General features: G+C 34.9%; 1 protein-coding gene across 1 annotated transcript in view; it reads right to left on the reverse strand.

Moving 5' to 3' along the window:
* Positions 1-1,008: 1,008 nt before the first annotated feature.
* LOC140150975 (uncharacterized) overlaps positions 1,009-18,915 on the reverse strand; it is a 96,812-nt gene continuing 78,905 nt past the window's right edge. The window contains exons 2-4 of the mRNA XM_072173150.1: positions 16,989-17,045; positions 12,794-12,931; positions 1,009-1,501 (exon numbers count right to left, since the gene is read on the reverse strand). Of these exons, the coding sequence (XP_072029251.1) occupies positions 1,239-1,501; positions 12,794-12,931; positions 16,989-17,045 (458 nt within the window). The 3' untranslated portion in view covers positions 1,009-1,238. The remainder of the gene's footprint in view (positions 1,502-12,793; positions 12,932-16,988; positions 17,046-18,915) is intronic.

An 18,915-nucleotide genomic window follows, 5' to 3' on the forward strand; every position in this document is an offset into this window, starting at 1 on the left:
CTCAGTCGCATAAATCTTGGCTGCCTTCCCTGTTAATCCGCCTGATATCCCGCATTGATAATGAAGGTATTGGAAAAATGGCGCAAATTGGCTGAGTAATCGATGAGGGCCAGTAAATTCAAGCACCTATTCCACCCCTCTTAAAGCCATATTATAACATTTCTTTAAAAATAGATTAGTATTAATTTTCAATAAAATATTAGCATTTACTGTCAGATATGTCCCCTTTAATTTTGAGCCGAACAAGTGAGGTAAAGCAAAGAAAATCGGAATTTACAACTAGCGCCAATGCATGTCACGCCGGCGGTTGTAATATGGTACGACCCTCTGGCGTGTGTGTGTGTGTCCCGCACGCCGTGTACGTAGGGGTGTGTTGACATCGCATACGCGTTCGACTAATATTTCTATCGTAATAATAAAACGCTGATTCAGGCGGTTTATTCAAAATCTCGGATTTTGACAAAACTACAGCACCTAAAGTCTTGATTTTTGCAGAGAATCTTTGTTTACTAAAGTACATTACAATCGTGTAAAAACCTGAATTTAATTTTTTTTGAGGGCGTTCTCCTCAGCAAATGTTATAATATGGCTTTAAGTAAAAACAAATTAATGCTCAATGGTTCATACAGGTATCACACAAAATAATATCAAAATTAATTTGTTTTACATTGTTCCTTTGAATATTCCCACTCGGGAAGTCTACTTACTACCTATTCCAGAAAAATACAGCACTAATTTTTTGGGATTAAAAAAAACATTATCCTGTTTTGCTAAATGAAACTTAGCTGAATCCTAATCCTTTAGTTAGTTATACGTTAGTCCTAACTGGCAATAAAAGTCCAATTTTAAAACTTGGTCAATTGGTGTTCTACTATACTCAAGATTTTGAATGCTTTATCTTGTTCCATGTCTTTGATTTTTGTTACTCGATTGTCAGAAAAAATGCCGAAAATGTGGCTCTTTTTTTCAAGAAAGTAGTAAAAATAATAGTGATTTTTTTTTCTTTTATCTCCAGTTAGTACTAAATGAATGATTAGGATTGAGCTATGTTTTATTTGGCAGAACTTGATAATATTTTTTTAATCCCAAAAAATTAGTGCTGTATTTTTCTGGAATAGGGAGAAGTTATGTTCATACCGCACTGTTTATTCTGCTGTCAAAGATTTTGGTTAATTAATAAAGACTACTTTTATTCTTTTCCTTTTCTATTTCTGATTCAACTTGTACTAATAGTGCGATCATATACTTGCTTGTAAATCTACTGGTGATGGCCGTGTGACATATTTCGCGCTAGGGGCCGGAACAGTTCCAAGCATCATTTCTTCTGTAATTTTACGGAAGTTTCTGTAGACAATGAAATCAATGATTCCTGTTATAAGGCACAAAACAAAGGATGACCAGGCGAGTTTGAAAGAGTAGCCATACTCCCAGTTGACCATCTCATCGTCGTTATAACGGTGCTGATAAAGCATCATTAAATGACCTACCAGCATGAACATTCCTGGCAAAAGAACAACAAGAACAAAGCATTAAATTAGTAAGATTTTACTTTCCCTCCCATTCGGAGCATTGTATGTTTCCGTAGAGGTTAAGTTAATAAGAGTTATCAGATTTTCTATGTAACCTTTTAATCTGGTTGCAATACCATTTCACCTTCTAGAAATTCTAAAATGCAAATAGTCCGTAATTTTTACGGATCGTAATGTAAACGATATTACCCCTTAATAATGTCACAAACACCACACACAACCCCACACACACCCCTATAATAGTTTACACCCATAATCCCACCACTAACACACACCTCTGACGTCTCCAAATGCACAATAAGGTTTCGTAGAAAGAAAAGTCTGGTCATAATCAAGTAGTAATTTTTGTTTGGCAAAACCAGTAAGTTTTTACTTACTAATATTTCGTCCATCTCGTCGGAGGACTTCATCAGATGTGAACATCTGATCCACTTTCCCGGGAAACTGGCTTCCGGTTTTGAGTAGTCTTACTTCCAGTCTTCAAAAGTGGGTCAAATACGTGACTTAGGAAATAAGTGCCTTCCTCTCTATTCATGGTCTTGGTCCCCTCTTTCTGATCTCCATCGCTTCTCGTACTTCTCTTGACTTTCTGACATGCTCCTTGCCCAGTATCTTGGAGTCATCCCAATTGACTACATGATTTGCCCTTGCGACATGATCCGATATGGCTGACTTTGTTTGTTCTTGCTCGGATGCCCTACGTTCTGACCGAGTAAACTTTTTCTCGTTGGCTTTCTTTACTTCCGCTTTGTGCTCCGCAAGTCTTATCCCAAACAGACGCCAGGTTTCGCCAACATAAGTGAGATCGCAATTTTGGCAGCCAATCTCATAAATACAATTGCCTGTTTTTAGCTTGTCTCTTTTGTCTTTGGGGTGGACCAGGATTTTTTTGAGGGTTTGATGAGGTTTCATAGCGGTGTCGACTTTATGCTTCTTGAAAATTCTTTGAACACGCTCGGAAATTCCATTGACATAAGGGAGCACTACCATACCCTTGCTTTTGTCCTCATTCTTTTGGTCTTTCTTTGCGGTAGGTTTCACAGCTGGTTTTGTTTTAAGTTGCATTTTTGATTTCACTTGGTCTACTGCCCATTTTGGATAGCCACAGTTTTTTAGGGCTCCTCGCACATGTTTCTCTTCATTTGCTCTGTCCGTTTCGTCCGTGACCACGCTGTACATGCGATCAAACAAGAATACGGACTACACCCATTTTCTGATGGAGAGGGTGTTCTGACTTAAAACTGAGATATTGGTCAGTGTGGGTTGGTTTCCTGTATACCAGGAGCTTTACCGAACCATCAGGTTTCCGGACAATTAACGTGTCGAGAAATGGAATTTTTCCTTCTTTCTCTTCTTCATAGGTGAATTTTATACTGTCTGTTTTGTCGATTGTGTTGAGGTGATCGGTTAAGTTTTGAACTTGGCCTGCTTTGAAGACTGGAAGTAAGACTACTCAAAACCGGAAGCCAGTTTCCCGGGAAAGTGGATCAGATGTTCACATCTGATGAAGTCCTCCGACGAGATGGACGAAATATTAGTAAGTAAAAACTTACTGGTTTTGCCAAACAAAATTACTACTTGATTTGATTTACAAACCTGATGAATCTATTCACTGAAGTCTGGTCATAATATTTCCATGGTCTATGTTTTCATGCACTTTCCCCGGCAGAAATATTCCCACCAAAAATAACTAGTCTCATATGTGGTCAAACGGTTCATCTACTTATTCCGTGATTAATTGTTGTAAGAGTTTATACAACGAGAACTCAAGAGAATTCAATGCTGTATTTGGAAGAACCAGACTTTTCAATAGTGATTATGGACAAGACTGTCACATCCAAATGCAACACCAGATCTACCTAATTTTTAGATTAATTGTTATAAGAAGTTATACAACGACATATTCTGGTATTTCTAGAGAACCTAATGCTGCATTTGGAAGAAGCAGACTTTTCAATAGTGATTATGGACAAGACTGCCAAATTCAAATGCAACACCAGATATACCTAATTTGTAGATTAATTGTTATAAGAAGTTATACAACGACATATTCTGGTATTTCAAGAGAACATAATGCTGCCATTTAAAGAAGCAGACAGACTTTAATGCAATAGTGATTATGGACAAGTCTGTCAAATCCAAATGCAGCACAAGATCTACCAAGTTTGTAGTTTAAATGTTGTAAAAGGTTATACAACTACACATTTTGGTATTTCAAGAGAACCCATATGTCCAATCCAAATGCAACACCAGATCTACCTAATATGTAGTTTAATTGTTATAAGAGGTTATACAGAGACACATTCTAGTCATTTAAAGAGAACCCAATGCTGCATTTGGAAGAAGCAGACTTTTCAATAGTGATTATGGACAAGACTGCCAAATTCAAATGCAACACCAGATATACCTAATTTGTAGATTAATTGTTATAAGAAGTTATACAACGACATATTCTGGTATTTCAAGAGAACATAATGCTGCCATTTAAAGAAGCAGACAGACTTTAATGCAATAGTGAATTATGGACAAGTCTGTCAAATCCAAATGCAGCACAAGATCTACCAAGTTTGTAGTTTAAATGTTGTTTAAAAAAAAAGGTTATACAACTACACATTTTGGTATTTCAAGAGAACCCATATGTCCAATCCAAATGCAACACCAGATCTACCTAATATGTAGTTTAATTGTTATAAGAGGTTATACAGAGACACATTCTAGTCATTTAAAGAGAACCCAATGCTGCATTTGGAAGAAGCAGACTTTTCAATAGTGATTATGGACAAGACTGCCAAATTCAAATGCAACACCAGATATACCTAATTTGTAGATTAATTGTTATAAGAAGTTATACAACGACATATTCTGGTATTTCAAGAGAACATAATGCTGCCATTTAAAGAAGCAGACAGACTTTAATGCAATAGTGATTATGGACAAGTCTGTCAAATCCAAATGCAGCACAAGATCTACCAAGTTTGTAGTTTAAATGTTGTTTAAAAAAAAAGGTTATACAACTACACATTTTGGTATTTCAAGAGAACCCATATGTCCAATCCAAATGCAACACCAGATCTACCTAATATGTAGTTTAATTGTTATAAGAGGTTATACAGAGACACATTCTAGTCATTTAAAGAGAACCCAATGCTGCATTTGGAAGAAGCAGACTTTTCAATAGTGATTATGGACAAGACTGCCAAATTCAAATGCAACACCAGATATACCTAATTTGTAGATTAATTGTTATAAGAAGTTATACAACGACATATTCTGGTATTTCAAGAGAACATAATGCTGCCATTTAAAGAAGCAGACAGACTTTAATGCAATAGTGATTATGGACAAGTCTGTCAAATCCAAATGCAGCACAAGATCTACCAAGTTTGTAGTTTAAATGTTGTTTAAAAAAAAAAAAAAAGGTTATACAACTACACATTTTGGTATTTCAAGAGAACCCATATGTCCAATCCAAATGCAACACCAGATCTACCTAATATGTAGTTTAATTGTTATAAGAGGTTATACAGAGACACATTCTAGTCATTTAAAGAGAACCTAATGCTGCATTTGGAAGAAGCAGACTTTTCAATAGTGATTATGGACAAAACTGTCAAATTCGAATGCAACACAAGATCTACCTAATTTGTAGATTAATTGTTATAAGAAGTTATACAACGACATATTCTGGTATTTCAAGAGAAATCAATGCTGCATAGAAGAAGCAAACTTTTCAATAATGATTATGAATAAGTCTGTCACATCCAAGTTCAACACCAGATCAACCTAGATTAATTGCTATAAGGGGTTATACAGCGACACATTCTGGTATTTCTAGAGAACCCAATGCTGCATTTTCAAGAAGCAGATTTTAATGCAATAGTGATTATGGACAAGATTGCCACATTCAACTGCAATACAATATCTACCTAATTTGTAGTTTAATTGTTATAAGAGGTTATACGGCGACACATTCTGGTCATTTAAAGAGAACCCAATGCTGTATTTGGAAGAAGCAGACTTTTCAACAGACAAGACTGCCACATCCAAAAGCAAAACAAGATCTGCATAATTTGTAGTTTAATTGTTAGGAGAGGTACAACTACACACTCTGGTCATTTAAGGAGAACTCAATCAGCTACCTTCGACTTTATTTATAACTATTACCACAAAATAGAGAAAATATCAATTTTTTTGCCCAAATATTTCAAGTTGTTTACCTCAAGGTGGAGCGCATACGCGTAGCCAAAGCGTATGCACATTCCAATAACACAACCTAACATTCCATTCTCCCCTATAAGCAGGTATGCACATACAATAACACACCCCTGACATTCCATTCTCCCCTAATAAGCAGGTGTGCTGTGCGCTCTGCTGTGCGCTGTGATGATAGAAGAACATAAAGTTCGTTGCCCTTGACACTTTATCGCTAATTAATGGTCTGTCACGTGACGCGTTTCAACAAATCACAGTGCGCGATTTTGAATAATGGGTCGTGGGGGTAATAGAAAATAGAAATAAAGGGTGCAGCATAATCATTTACACGCAAATAATGTGTCCTCGGCAGTAAAAACGTTTAAATAATGGGTTCGGCTGCGCCTCACCCATTATTTACGTTTTTACTGCCTCGAACACATTATTTTCGTGTAAAGGATCATGCATTACCCTTTATTTCTTAAATATATATCTATAAATACGCACGTGACGCATGGGCACGATATACCAAGACCAGCATGTTTGACGTGGTCTTTTATTATTTTTTTCCACCATGGTGGGATAATTCTGAATTGACACTTAATTTGGGTGTACTTTGTCTTGGGTCCAATCTCTATCATGGAAAGTTTGCTATATCTTTCTAAATATATGATTGTTTGTTCTAGATTTGGGTTTTAGTGTTTCATATTTGAAAGAACTAATGTTTAATTGCAACATTTCGAAACCACAAACCAAAACTGGGTGCTATGATGTACAAGATTGGGCTACGAGTATGCAATTTTACCAAGTTAGCAATAGGTAATTGCTTCATTTTGCATATGCATGACTTTCTTTATTATACTCAAAATCGGATTTTATTATACATGTTATAAGGAAGTTGTTTACGTGCATTAGGCTCCTTCACAGCCCGTTTCTGTCGTGTATGTTTGCGAGTGAGCCACTACAGGGACTACAGGACAAAATACCTGTTTCTGACTATAACTATTAGCAAGGTCAGCTATACTGATAATGGTTAATTGGAAATCTGAAAATAAACACTTATTTTGTAAACAGATGATACTCTGTGATTATTTATAGATGGAAACTTAGGAAATTGCTGTTAATGGAATAATTGATATATTAAACATACATTTTGTTTTGAGAACGATAAAAATCCATTCACAAATAAGGTTTTTAGGAACCATTTGACATTAAATATTTTGAACAATTGCTCTATGAAAAATGATATAAATGCACCCCTGCTGATCCAGGCTACTGATAAGCTGTCAACAAGTGACCACTAATTCAACAATTATAATGAGCAATTATCTGACCAGACAGGAACCAAGCTGGGTATAAGGTGCCCAGGCACCTGCTTTTAGTTTATACCATCACTAATTGATGTTGGGAGTGACACTAGTGGGGGGGGGGGGGGTTAATACCAGTAATTGGGGTAGATAGTTGCTTTGGTTTTATACATTTTGGTAGAGCAACTGGGCAGTTACAATTATAATCAACACATTCAGAAAATAAAGATTGAATTGAGCCAGGGAACCCCTGGGATTGAGTAATCAGTCTTTTTGATTATCATAAAATCACAAAGTCGTCTGAATATGTACAAGTATAAATTAAGTATAAATTAAATGTAGACCTATTTAACACACATTATTCAATTTAGCTTATAGTATATGTCATTGGTGGTATTTGTGGTAACAACATTTCCAACCCGGTTAGTTGTGCATGTGCTACACACACAAAATTACTACTACTAGCATTCCAAGTACTTGTCAATGTAAAATTATGAAACATGAATTTCATCCATGGTGTTGTCTTTTTAAAGACATTACTTGTTATAAACTTTATAACAAAACATTATATAATGTTCTATTCTAGACCTGAACAATACAAACAGCTACTACGCTAATAAACTGCATTATACGCATATATTTTGTAGCAAGTTTTTAGCATAGATTTTCGTTTCTATATCAAATTATTCATTTTTTTCTGCTTTTTTGTGATAATGTTTATTCTTTAAACTGTACATTTTTGTGCAAATTGAGGGCGCTATTTACATATATTTTAAATTTGAATTAGCCAAATAATATGAGTTAAACCTTACATTTTAAAATAAAAAGGTTTTTTTTAAATTGCCTTGTCATTTGTTAGTCTTTTTGCTGATGTTCTAATACCATTATACAAGTGTCTACCCTTTGTAAAGATGCAAATAAGATTTAAGATAAATAGTGCCATCTTGTTCAACTTTTCTTAAAATGACTCAGTTTTACGTGCCATCAAACAACCGTGGGCTAGCAAGCGTGAGAAAATCCTCATACCATTGAAAAGGATAGGAACTCTTAAGATAAATATCATCAAATTTAAGTGTTCGTTGAATAGCAAAATTATTACACGTGGGGGGGGGGGTCCGAATTTGTAATATGTTATCATAAAAAACATTGTGAAAGTATTTGTCTACGGAAAAAATATTTATCGACGGAAACGTTTGCAATATAATCACAAAGTTGAACAACATAGACAATTTTGCTGCACAGTCTCGCGTTGTTTACCGCCTTTGCATTCAAATGTATAGGAAGACCACCCGCTATGTAGAGTTTACTTCGAGCTTAACAAGCTGTTATGGCAGCGCGGAGGTGGTCACGTGCGTATTTATAAATACGTAAGTTGTAACATACTGTCAATTCTGCATTGGAAGAAGCAGACTTTTTAACACTAACAGTGATTATGAAGAAGCTGCTTTTCGATATTTCAATAACATCAAAACTAATGGATAACAGTCACTTTGATACAGCCTGTACTGTTGCAGAAATATTGTTTCCATAAATTATTTAGTTTTCAATGTAATATATTATAACGTTACGTAATCGATTTATAGGTCTTCGAATTATATTAAAAACGGAAGCTCTTTTAAATTGTTTTATTTACATGTCTAAAATTAACTACTTAAACTGTACTGACGTGTTGTGGTTTTATATGCAACATAGTTAATAAATTTGAATGGCTTGCAATCTCTCTCGGAGGTCTGTTCTCTCAAGCAATGGATATTTATTGCTCTTTAAAAACCAATGGCGCCCAACAAATATGTTTCACTGAAAAACGATAAAGTGCTACCTTTACATAATTATTCCCTAATCCTTCATCTCCTGTCCGTCTGAAATTTTCAACATAATTGTGTCGTCATGGAAACGACTATCATTCCTATCTTTACAATCGCTGGTATCTTTCATTGCATGGTTTTGTGCTATATGCGTGCTATTTTTAAATATTCCAGATCAGTGGTATATTCCAGATCAGTTGTATGCTATATTCCAGATCAGTGGTATGCTATAAACTCCGCCATCTGGTATGGTTTGCAACAATACTGACTCCAAGATGGTACGTACATGAATGACTCCAAAACAACGATGAAATGAAGAACATAAACCAAATTTCTATTTCCATTCCACTCGCCAATCAGAGACAAGTGCCTTTCAAAAATCATTTTTGATTTTTACAGACCCGAACCTGGCCCGTTCGCTAAAGAAAGATTTTTCCCAGCTCCATAAGGCACATCGTTATAGTTTTGTCATAATTTCCGTTTTGATTTCACCCTTTTCACTTCCGACTGCCAAAATGTCCACCTCAGTACTTTATTTCGAGTACAACCAGCAGAAATAATCGATATTTATATTGTGGCATGCAGAATCAACTCACAATCAATGGGTATATTCACGTGCTAATTTTGAAAAATTGGCAGTCGGAAGTGAAAAATAGTGCAATCAAAACGAAAATTCTGACAAAACTATGATATATAGCCCCATATGACGTGCTTTAGAAAGTCGGGAAAATATTTCATTGGCGAACTATATTGAAAAGCTAAAACGTTGACCAACCAAAAAAAAAAAATGCTCACGGACCAAGTTCCGGCCTGTCAAAATCGAAATTCTTACACTAGAAGACTACACTTCACGCCTAAGTATCAAGTATTATGGTTTCTTCTGATATTCACTGAAAAATGAAAATGATTGCTTTTCATTTGGATGAGGAAATTAATTTTAAAGTGAAAAGGTGTAGCTCACAATTTTGCCCATTTCAACATTGAATTCGATCAGTTCCAGTGCCTAATTAAATGACTGAGTGAACCTCGTATACCAATACAATAGTAACTAGCGTTATGAGTGTTACCATGACTACCTTGTGGGAAGAAATTTTAGTCAAAATCCAGGATCCACGCATGATCCTGTGTCATATACTGGGGTACCCAAAAAGGTGGTTTTGTTACATTTTGATGTGCAGCTTGGACTTCAAAACAATGTCGCTTGAGTATTCCTTCACTTAGAAGATTCAATTATGTCTTAAATTGAGGCTAATTTATTCTATATTACTCATGTTTTTATCCTGTTTTAAAATATTTTTAAATTATTTTTTTATGACGTTTGAAATGTGCCAAGGGTGGTTGAGGATTAGGAGGAGGAGGATTCGGAGGAGGGATTCGTATCGTAAATTTGATCTAAAACCCCCATTAAAAATTTAAATCTAGTAAAAAAATGTCTAAATGAACTCCCAGACATCTAAACCAAGTAAATAAATACAGAAGGTCATTTAAAAGACTAATACTTGCTTAGAATGATTGTAAATGTGGAAAAAAGAGGTGGGGTTAAATCCCACCTACTTAGTACTTTGTGATTGTTTTTGCCCGCACTCTCTCATTTTTTAACCGATTTCCATAAAAAAAGGTGTCAAAATGCTCAGGAGGATGAACCACTTCAAATGAGACGTGTAGGTAAAATGTTTGAAGCATTTCATTTTTTTACTATGTAACACAAAGGTACCCCAGGTTGTGACACAGGACCATATAGAAATGATATAAATGATACCATTGGAACGAAAAGAAGAAGAAAATACGCAAAATAAAATAAAAACATTAAGCAATATAATTCATTCGGAAAGATTTGAGGTGTGAATATCTAATGGCGCGAAATTGCTGTTAAATAAATGACAGGCAATATCATGGTCGTCTGCGCTGAAAGATTTTGAAATGAAGAATCCCGTAGGGACTGCTATAGAGTCACGCTTTTATGGTCTTAACCCATTATAGTCTAAACAAAGCAAACAAACAAATACAAACAAGTTCAAATATGCAATAAGCAAGCAAGCAAAGCAAGCAAGCAAGCAAGCGATAGATTATAATCTGTTTGAAAAATGACTAGAATCTGCTATGGATAGAATTCAAAATCTCAGATACTTCAAGATTGCCACAGTTGTTGGGTAATCAGGCTTTTCTAGTTCTATGTTATTTTACGTCCTTGCATGATTTGGGTCATGTAATACGTTGTAGAATTCCTTATTTATAAATAGGTCGAAAGAATATCTAATTGTACTTATAATGATGCTATTAACCCTATGAGAACTACCTGCCGATTGGCCAAAAAGAAGTTTTCATTATCAATTGGACCAATCAGCAATATTGTTAGAATAATTTCACCACGCAAAAAAATTGGGGTGACTTATTTGCAAAGCTCCATTCTGATTGGGGATTAAAATGAAGATATCGTGTAATTGACCAATCAGAGGCAATGTTAGATCGGCAGGTAGCTAGTGCTCAGGGGGTTATCTGTGCAATTTAATCATACTGCTGTATGGAAATCCTAACCCACTTATCGACCTTGGTATTTCTTCAAATGTGTTCCTTTATTCACTGTAACCATCTCTAACACAAAACAATATTTAGAACCTACAAATGGTTAAATTAAGTGTTGACCCATTTCATGTGTAGAGGTCACTTAAAATTAAATCCTGTGTAAAATTGTGTGGATGGAAGTCCGTAACACCTTTGCACAAGCCCTGCTTTAATATTGGCCTCATCTATTTTCCATTACATGATTTTACGGTGTTGTAAGTATGCATTATCATTGAATATTGCATGAGGTTAAAATGGACTGGTCAAGTAAGCAATGTAATGAGCGTTTTCTTAATGACCAGTTGTGTTTTGCAATTACTCTTTATGTAAGTGCTAAATAGGGAGGTGTATTTGTAATGATTCGCTCCAGTACACCAGATGCTTCTGGTCTGATTCCCTTATTAAACCAGATTTGGAAGGTGATACAAAAGGGTGTGGGGTGTGTATGTTTGTTTTCTCGCTTAGTCTGTGGGGATGTTTGTTGTGTTTGTGAGTATCGTGGTATCGAGGGTGTACTTGTACCGTGCAAATCTATACATAACAGCGTAGGGTCCACAACTTATTAAGTTCCCCTAAATACCTTTTAAAATAAATCGAAAAATATTTGACGAAATGCAAACGTGTAAAAAGATATAAAAAGTAGCCTTATTTGTTTTACACATATGGACCAAACTATAGTGACACACGTCATTGCGTTCAGTCACAAAGGTTCATTATCATTATGTAAAAAAAAGAGACCGTTTTAAACAGTGTTAAAAGTGGCATCTGAGTCCATAAGAGTAAGATCTCAAACAATACTATAGGCCAGGCCTCTTTTCTTACAACGTTAACCATTGCGACTGAACGCAATGATGTGTAACGCTGTAAATTGGTCCACATGGGTAAAACAAATAGGGTTATATACATATCTTTTTACATTTCGTTAAATATTTTTCGACTTATTTTAAAAAGTATTAGAGGAGAACTTGTGGACTGTATATTTAAGCTTCCCCAGTGTGCTCAACTCAAAAAACATTGTCTTGATTTCCTGAAATCAAATACTTATACCTGAGACGGGTACTTACAAGCATATTAAATAAAATCATCAGGTTTGCTGCCCTTTTGGATTTTTGTTTGTCAAAACCAAGGCATTTTTTTATTCACAATATCTTGTATATTTCGTCCTTCACATCGGAGGACTTCATCAAATATGACTGATATGGTCATCTGATACACTTTCCGGTTTCCGATACTCCTTCGTCTCTCTTCCAGTAGATCAAATGATCATATCAGTCTTATCTGATATGTCCTCAGATGCATGTGAAGGACGAAATATTAATAGTGAGTTAAAAAAATCACTTGGTTTTGACAAGTAAATTGTCCGAGGCGCAAGAAAGAAACCCTTTCCCATTATACTTACCTGAGAAGAACATAGTAAATCCTGCAACTAGAACAGCTAGTGGCTGTTCCTGAACCATCGCTGCTAGAGCTACAAGGCACCCCGTGAGTGTGGCGATAGAACTTATTAGTTCAAATGCTATCAAGGATTGGAAATAAGCTGAAAAATAAATTAAAAGAGATTTGAAATTATGAGAGTAAGAAGATGCGTTATTTTTTTTTTTTTTAAAACAGCAAAACTAATATTTACATTTAATGCAATCCCAGCAAACACAAAACGTTTTCGACATCATTTGCAAAAGGTTATAAAAGGTTGTTAGAAAACGTTTAAATGTCGGGTTATATAAAGGGTATGGTATAAAACGTTTTCATAACATTAAAAAACATTTCTTGATAATCAACTGCTCAGCAAACACAAAATGTTTCATAGAAAACGTTTAAATGTCGGGTTATATAAAGGGTATAAAAACGTTTTTATAACGTTCCAAAAACATTTTTGAAAACTTGATACAAAACATTCTAAACAGAATGTTATTTTGGGGTTGACAAAATATTTTGCGAAAAATGTTTGCCCAAAATATTTTAAAAACGTTTTCATGACCTTTATATAACCCGACATTTAAATGTTATTAAAACGTTTTGAAAAATATATTTTAAGAACATTTGGAAAAATGTTTGCAAAATAGTTTACAATAACATTTTGAAAACATTTTAAAAATATTGTTGCAGTGTGTTTTCATACCAAACGTTTTAAAACGTTTTCATGACCTTTATATAACCCGACATTTTAATGTTATTAAAACATTTTTACCCAAACCAAAAGCCAAAATATAACTTATTTAAAATGTTTTTAAAACGTTTTTGTGTTTGCTGTGATGTTCCTCTGTTTCGATAGAAAAACTACACGTATACTTGGACATGTTAAGTATGAGCAATCTATTTTTTGAGAAATACATATCATAATTAATCTTCATATTTTGTTTTTAAATGAGTTAATCTTTTACGATTTCTAACAATATTGAATACTTTTATTACTGGCATATCTGTGTATTTTATGACAAAGAGACGGTGAAAATATGATTTTCCTAGCATGAAAGTTCATATGTGTTGGTAGACCTCATAATTAATTTTTTAAACTTATGAACTCACACAAAATTAAGAAGTACCTCAAATTTTCGGTCACCACTTTGACCTTCATCTGGAGACTGGCAACCCAAGTTCGGGATCAGTTACTAGTACCTTTTGGACACTTAACCCAAAACTCGGTCGTACACTCCTGGTAATTTTTATCGGCCCACGTCGCGGTTGAGTGATGTTTGTTTAACTCTGATGTAAATTGACTCGTACTCGTTCACCCCTTTTTCAAAGTATGAAGCGTCCTGGTCTATGATTTTGACAGTGTCCAAATCGGCTTGGTGGGCGGGGGATTCAATCTGGATGTGCTGGGAGATTGTACTCGAGGTTGTACTCGGACGACGGTTTCTAATATTCTGGTTGTTAATGCTCTTTCTGTCTCACCAAATATAAGATTCTGGACACTGAATCTTCAAAGGGATTTCCCCTGACAGGGGATGTAATATATTGGTCCGGTAATGTCTTTTTTCTCGGTTTTGTCTTTAGGTGAGACAAGCAGCTGCCTCAAAGTTTGAGTGTGTTAAAAACAAACTCTGACACTGTAGCTGTATAAAAATTCTTCGTAGGGCTTCGGAGCTTGCCATGAATAAGTACAATTCAAACACACTTCAAGAAATTTCGTCACATGTGTAGGATCTTATATTTGGTGGCACAGAAAGATCATTGAAAACCAGATTCTTAGGACACCGTCGTCCGAGTACAACCTCGTCGGAAGTCTCCCAGCACCTCCACATTGAATACATCGGCCACCAAGTTGATTTGAACACTGTTAAAATCCTTGACCAGGACGCTTCATACTTTGAAAAAGGGGTGAACGAGTCAATTTACATCAGAGTCAAACAAACATCACTCAACCGCGACGTGGGCCGATACAAATTACCAAGACTGTACGACCGAGTTTTGGGTTAAGTGTCCAAAAGGTAACTGATCCCGAACTTGGGTTGCCAGTCTCCAGATGAAGGTCAAAGTGGTGACCGAAAATTTGAACGATAGATACTTTGAAAGTGGTGTGACGGAATCAATTTACATCAGAGTCAACCAATCAACATTCAACCGCCACATTAGCCGATACAAGTTACCAAGAGTGTACGACCGAGTCTTGGGGTCAAGTGTCTAAAAGGTTATTGATCCCGAACTTGGGTTGCCAGTCTCCAGATGAAGGTCAAAGTCGGACCGAAAATTTGAGGTACGTCTTAATTTTGTGTTGAGATCATAAATTTGAATAATCAATTATAATGTTCATGTTAAGCCTGGTCCTACTAAGCCATATTTTGTAACACGGAATCCAAATTGACCAAATGGTCATTGACCATTGTATTTTTGAATGAATAGCATACTGCTACACACACTTTATGTATAAAGCATAAGTATTGCAACATCACCTAAAAAGAGGTTTTCTATTACAAATGAGTTGAACACTCAATCGGCTTCTACCATTTCTACATTACGTAATGGCATTACAATGACTTAAGGCCAAAAACACCTTTTACCCAAATTCACTTCAGAATGCACAACAAAACACACTGTTTGATTAAGTTAACAATATCTGAATCTTTAATGCAAAAGTAAAGTATGATTTAACAATAATTCTTCAAATGAACATAAATGCATAAAATCATTTGGAATCAATAAAATGCGCTGTTAAGGAATGTTACTTAACCAGCAGCCTTCTTCTTGTTGTTGATTATAAAGTTCTGTTGCGCCAAAGATACTGTATAGGGGAGCTATGGTTGCACTCCATGTTTCTTGACTACTGATGTATATCCTGATTCACTTGTCCTGCGAAAATCAACGTTCAGCGAAGTCCACTGTTGACTTTGCGTATAAAATCCTGGCACAAATGATAATTTCCAAAATTGTGTACCTTTTCACCTTTCACAAAATTTCTAATGGAAAACAAACCTGTCGTCATGCATCTCCCTGTTTACACTTACATTGACAGATGATGTGTTGTTTCATAAACCAGACTTCAGCAAGTCGACAGAAGAATATATGTATTCCTCAGATGGAAGAGGTACGCACTTTGAAGTATTCTAACTGCGTTAGACGATTTGTTGCACTTCCTTAAGCTTTTGTAACTTGAGTGTGCTACCAACACATTGAACACCTTTTCTACCTGTGACTAGGCTAGTCTTGACATTATATTACGTAATGTAGGACCAAATAAGTGGTAACTAATTTTTTTAAGAAAACCTCTATTTTGAGGATGTTGCAATATTTATGTTTAGTCCCGGTGTTTAGTGTGTATAGATATGTATATAGGAGAATGATATTTTTAAAGATATGGGGGTATGAACGTTTGGACAGTATTTATTGTGGGACATGAGAGCACATCAGACATATCGAATTGCATTCTGAATACGAAGAATGTCTTTCTGATATCAAATAATTTTCATTTTTGAAATTCACGATATAATACAAATTTTATGACAAATTATTAAAATTTGATATTTTTCACATTTTTGATATATAACAGTCCTCGAAGTAAACTTTATAAATCTAATGATATATTCTTAAAGTGTATGTAGCTAGGAGGAAAAGCCGACGATCAATTGAAAATATTGACCTTTCATATTGAAGATATGGATTTTTCCCCAAAAGACCTAATTTTTTTGGTGTTTTGGGGAAAAAAATCCACATCTTCAATACGAAAGGTCAAAATTTTCAATTGATCTTCGGCTTTTCATCCCACCTACATACACTTTAAGTATAAATCATCAGATTAACTTCGAGTACTGTTAAATATCAAAAATATCAATTTTTATTCATTTGCCATAAAATGTGTATTACATTGCGAATTTCAAAAAATCAAAATATTTGATATCAGAAGGACATTCTTCGTATTCAGAATGCAATTCGATATGTCTGATGTGCTCTCATGTCCCACAATAAATACTGTCCAAACGTTCATACCCCATCCCTTAAATAGGAGTTGCCTAACATTATTATTATCAATGTCAATTGGGCCAAGCAGAATACCATCTGCAACACGTAATGGAATAATCATAACATTTTGAATAAATATGAAATAAATAAAATAAAATAAATAACATTTGATCCATACTCACGTAGTTCATACTCACTTAATTGGTTTTGCTGCAGTTGCGCTATTAACACGAGCGAATTTATACAAGTCCATTCTGAAATTAAAGGGAAAAGAAAACAGAAACTATTAATTTCGTAATTACTAAAACTTGTTATCTTCATTCCAATGTTTCACATTGTATAACACTAGAAATAAGGGACCGTTCAATATTTACGCCAGGGAAGTAGGAGTTTTAATGGAGAATCAGATTTTTTTGGTTCTTGATGGAGCGATAAGTGGCTTATTTAGCTTCATTGTGCATTTCGCATACTGTACTTTTGTTTCCACAAACTATGCTTTTATTCGTTTTATTGGAAGTGCATTCTAGTTATTTAACGTTTTGACAACATTTGAAAAACAACAAACGTCATAAAAATGGCCTCTTACTTCCATGATATTAAGAAGTATCCCATTTAACATGTCTAATTATGTATATCACCTCAGAACCAAATACAATCTTATACACTAGCGAAAACGGTACGCAATCTAAAATGCATCGAGGAAATCAATCATTCTCGATGTGACAAATTCAATTTCCAATTCACCTGTTCTAGTTATTCTTCTTTTTTTCCTTTCAATATTTCCTATTGTGTTGGTTTTTCTTTTGAGTTAAGGGGGTACTGCACCCCTGGCCAATTTTGTGCCTATTTTTGCAATTTTTCTCAAAAATTATAGCGCATTGGTGACATTAACTGACAAGTAAGGTATATTATAGGGCCAAGGACTACAACTACTGCACTGAAAATTCAGCAACTCAAGTCAAAGTTATTGATTTATTGATCAAATATTGGTTTTCCCTCATTTTTGACTGTAACTCCACAGAAAAATGCAAAAATAGGCACAAAATTGGGCAGGGGTGTAGTACCCCCTTAACATCATCAACATATACCCTATTCACTCTTTCTAGTATCTGCATATCAATTTCTATCATTTTTTATGTTTTTTTTTTAATCATTTGTGGCTTTTTCGTCCCTTGATTCACCATTACTTATTTCCCAAACGCATGGAAACCAAACGATTCATAAACACGTTGGATACTTTTTAGTTTGTCTTTTGTTTGCTGTGTAATTTGTATCTGTCGTACCAGAGGATGATTTAAGCACTTCCCACCACGCCACTGTGTTGACTTGCGGTTAGCACAGCTGTGTGAGTGAACATGACACCACTGCGAGCACATTGCATTGACGAACATGGTTAAATTTGAATTTGGACTGATATATTTACAATAAAAACGCATTCACAATGCTGGTCGATTTTTCCTGTCAAAACTGAAGCATCCTCTGTATAAAAGAAAATATGAATATTAACTGCACATCATATATAACTATTCGTGATACCCAATTGTGGCATATTTGAGGTCGTTTATGAGGCAGAGAATTTTATTTCAATTTTATATACGCCAAAATTTTTTTTTAATTGAGCAAGAATACGGATAGAAAAAACGTTAAAAATTCTATGTATAAATAACATTAGACCCGGCAAAAGATTACTGTTTCGTTTTTATGGTATTCTAATCTTTTATTTCCCGAAGAAACATTTGGGGTCTAAAATGGATTTTTATGTAATTGATAAAAACATCGAACGTGTATACAAGAAAAATGGTAGGTTCCTCTATAGTATTTTACTGACCATGCTAATGTACTGACACCGTGCGAGCACATGTCAAAATCGATATAATGTATTGTCCATATAGACGCGCATTTATCATTTATTATTGTCGGATTAACAACAATTGAGCGCTATTAATACACATTAATGTTTTTTGGCAAATAAAATTCCAAAATATGGTACGTTTTCTGCTTTTGCTTGTCACGTGGTAGGCCTATATTGAAGTTGCGATTATATCTTCAAATAAGTTTCAAATGGATTCCATCAAGCCAAGTGGACGAGTGGTCTAAGGCGCTAGGCTCATAGAGCATATCCAA

Source organism: Amphiura filiformis, chromosome 4 (assembly GCF_039555335.1).
Source record: "Amphiura filiformis chromosome 4, Afil_fr2py, whole genome shotgun sequence".
NCBI lineage: Eukaryota > Metazoa > Echinodermata > Ophiuroidea > Amphilepidida > Amphiuridae > Amphiura > Amphiura filiformis.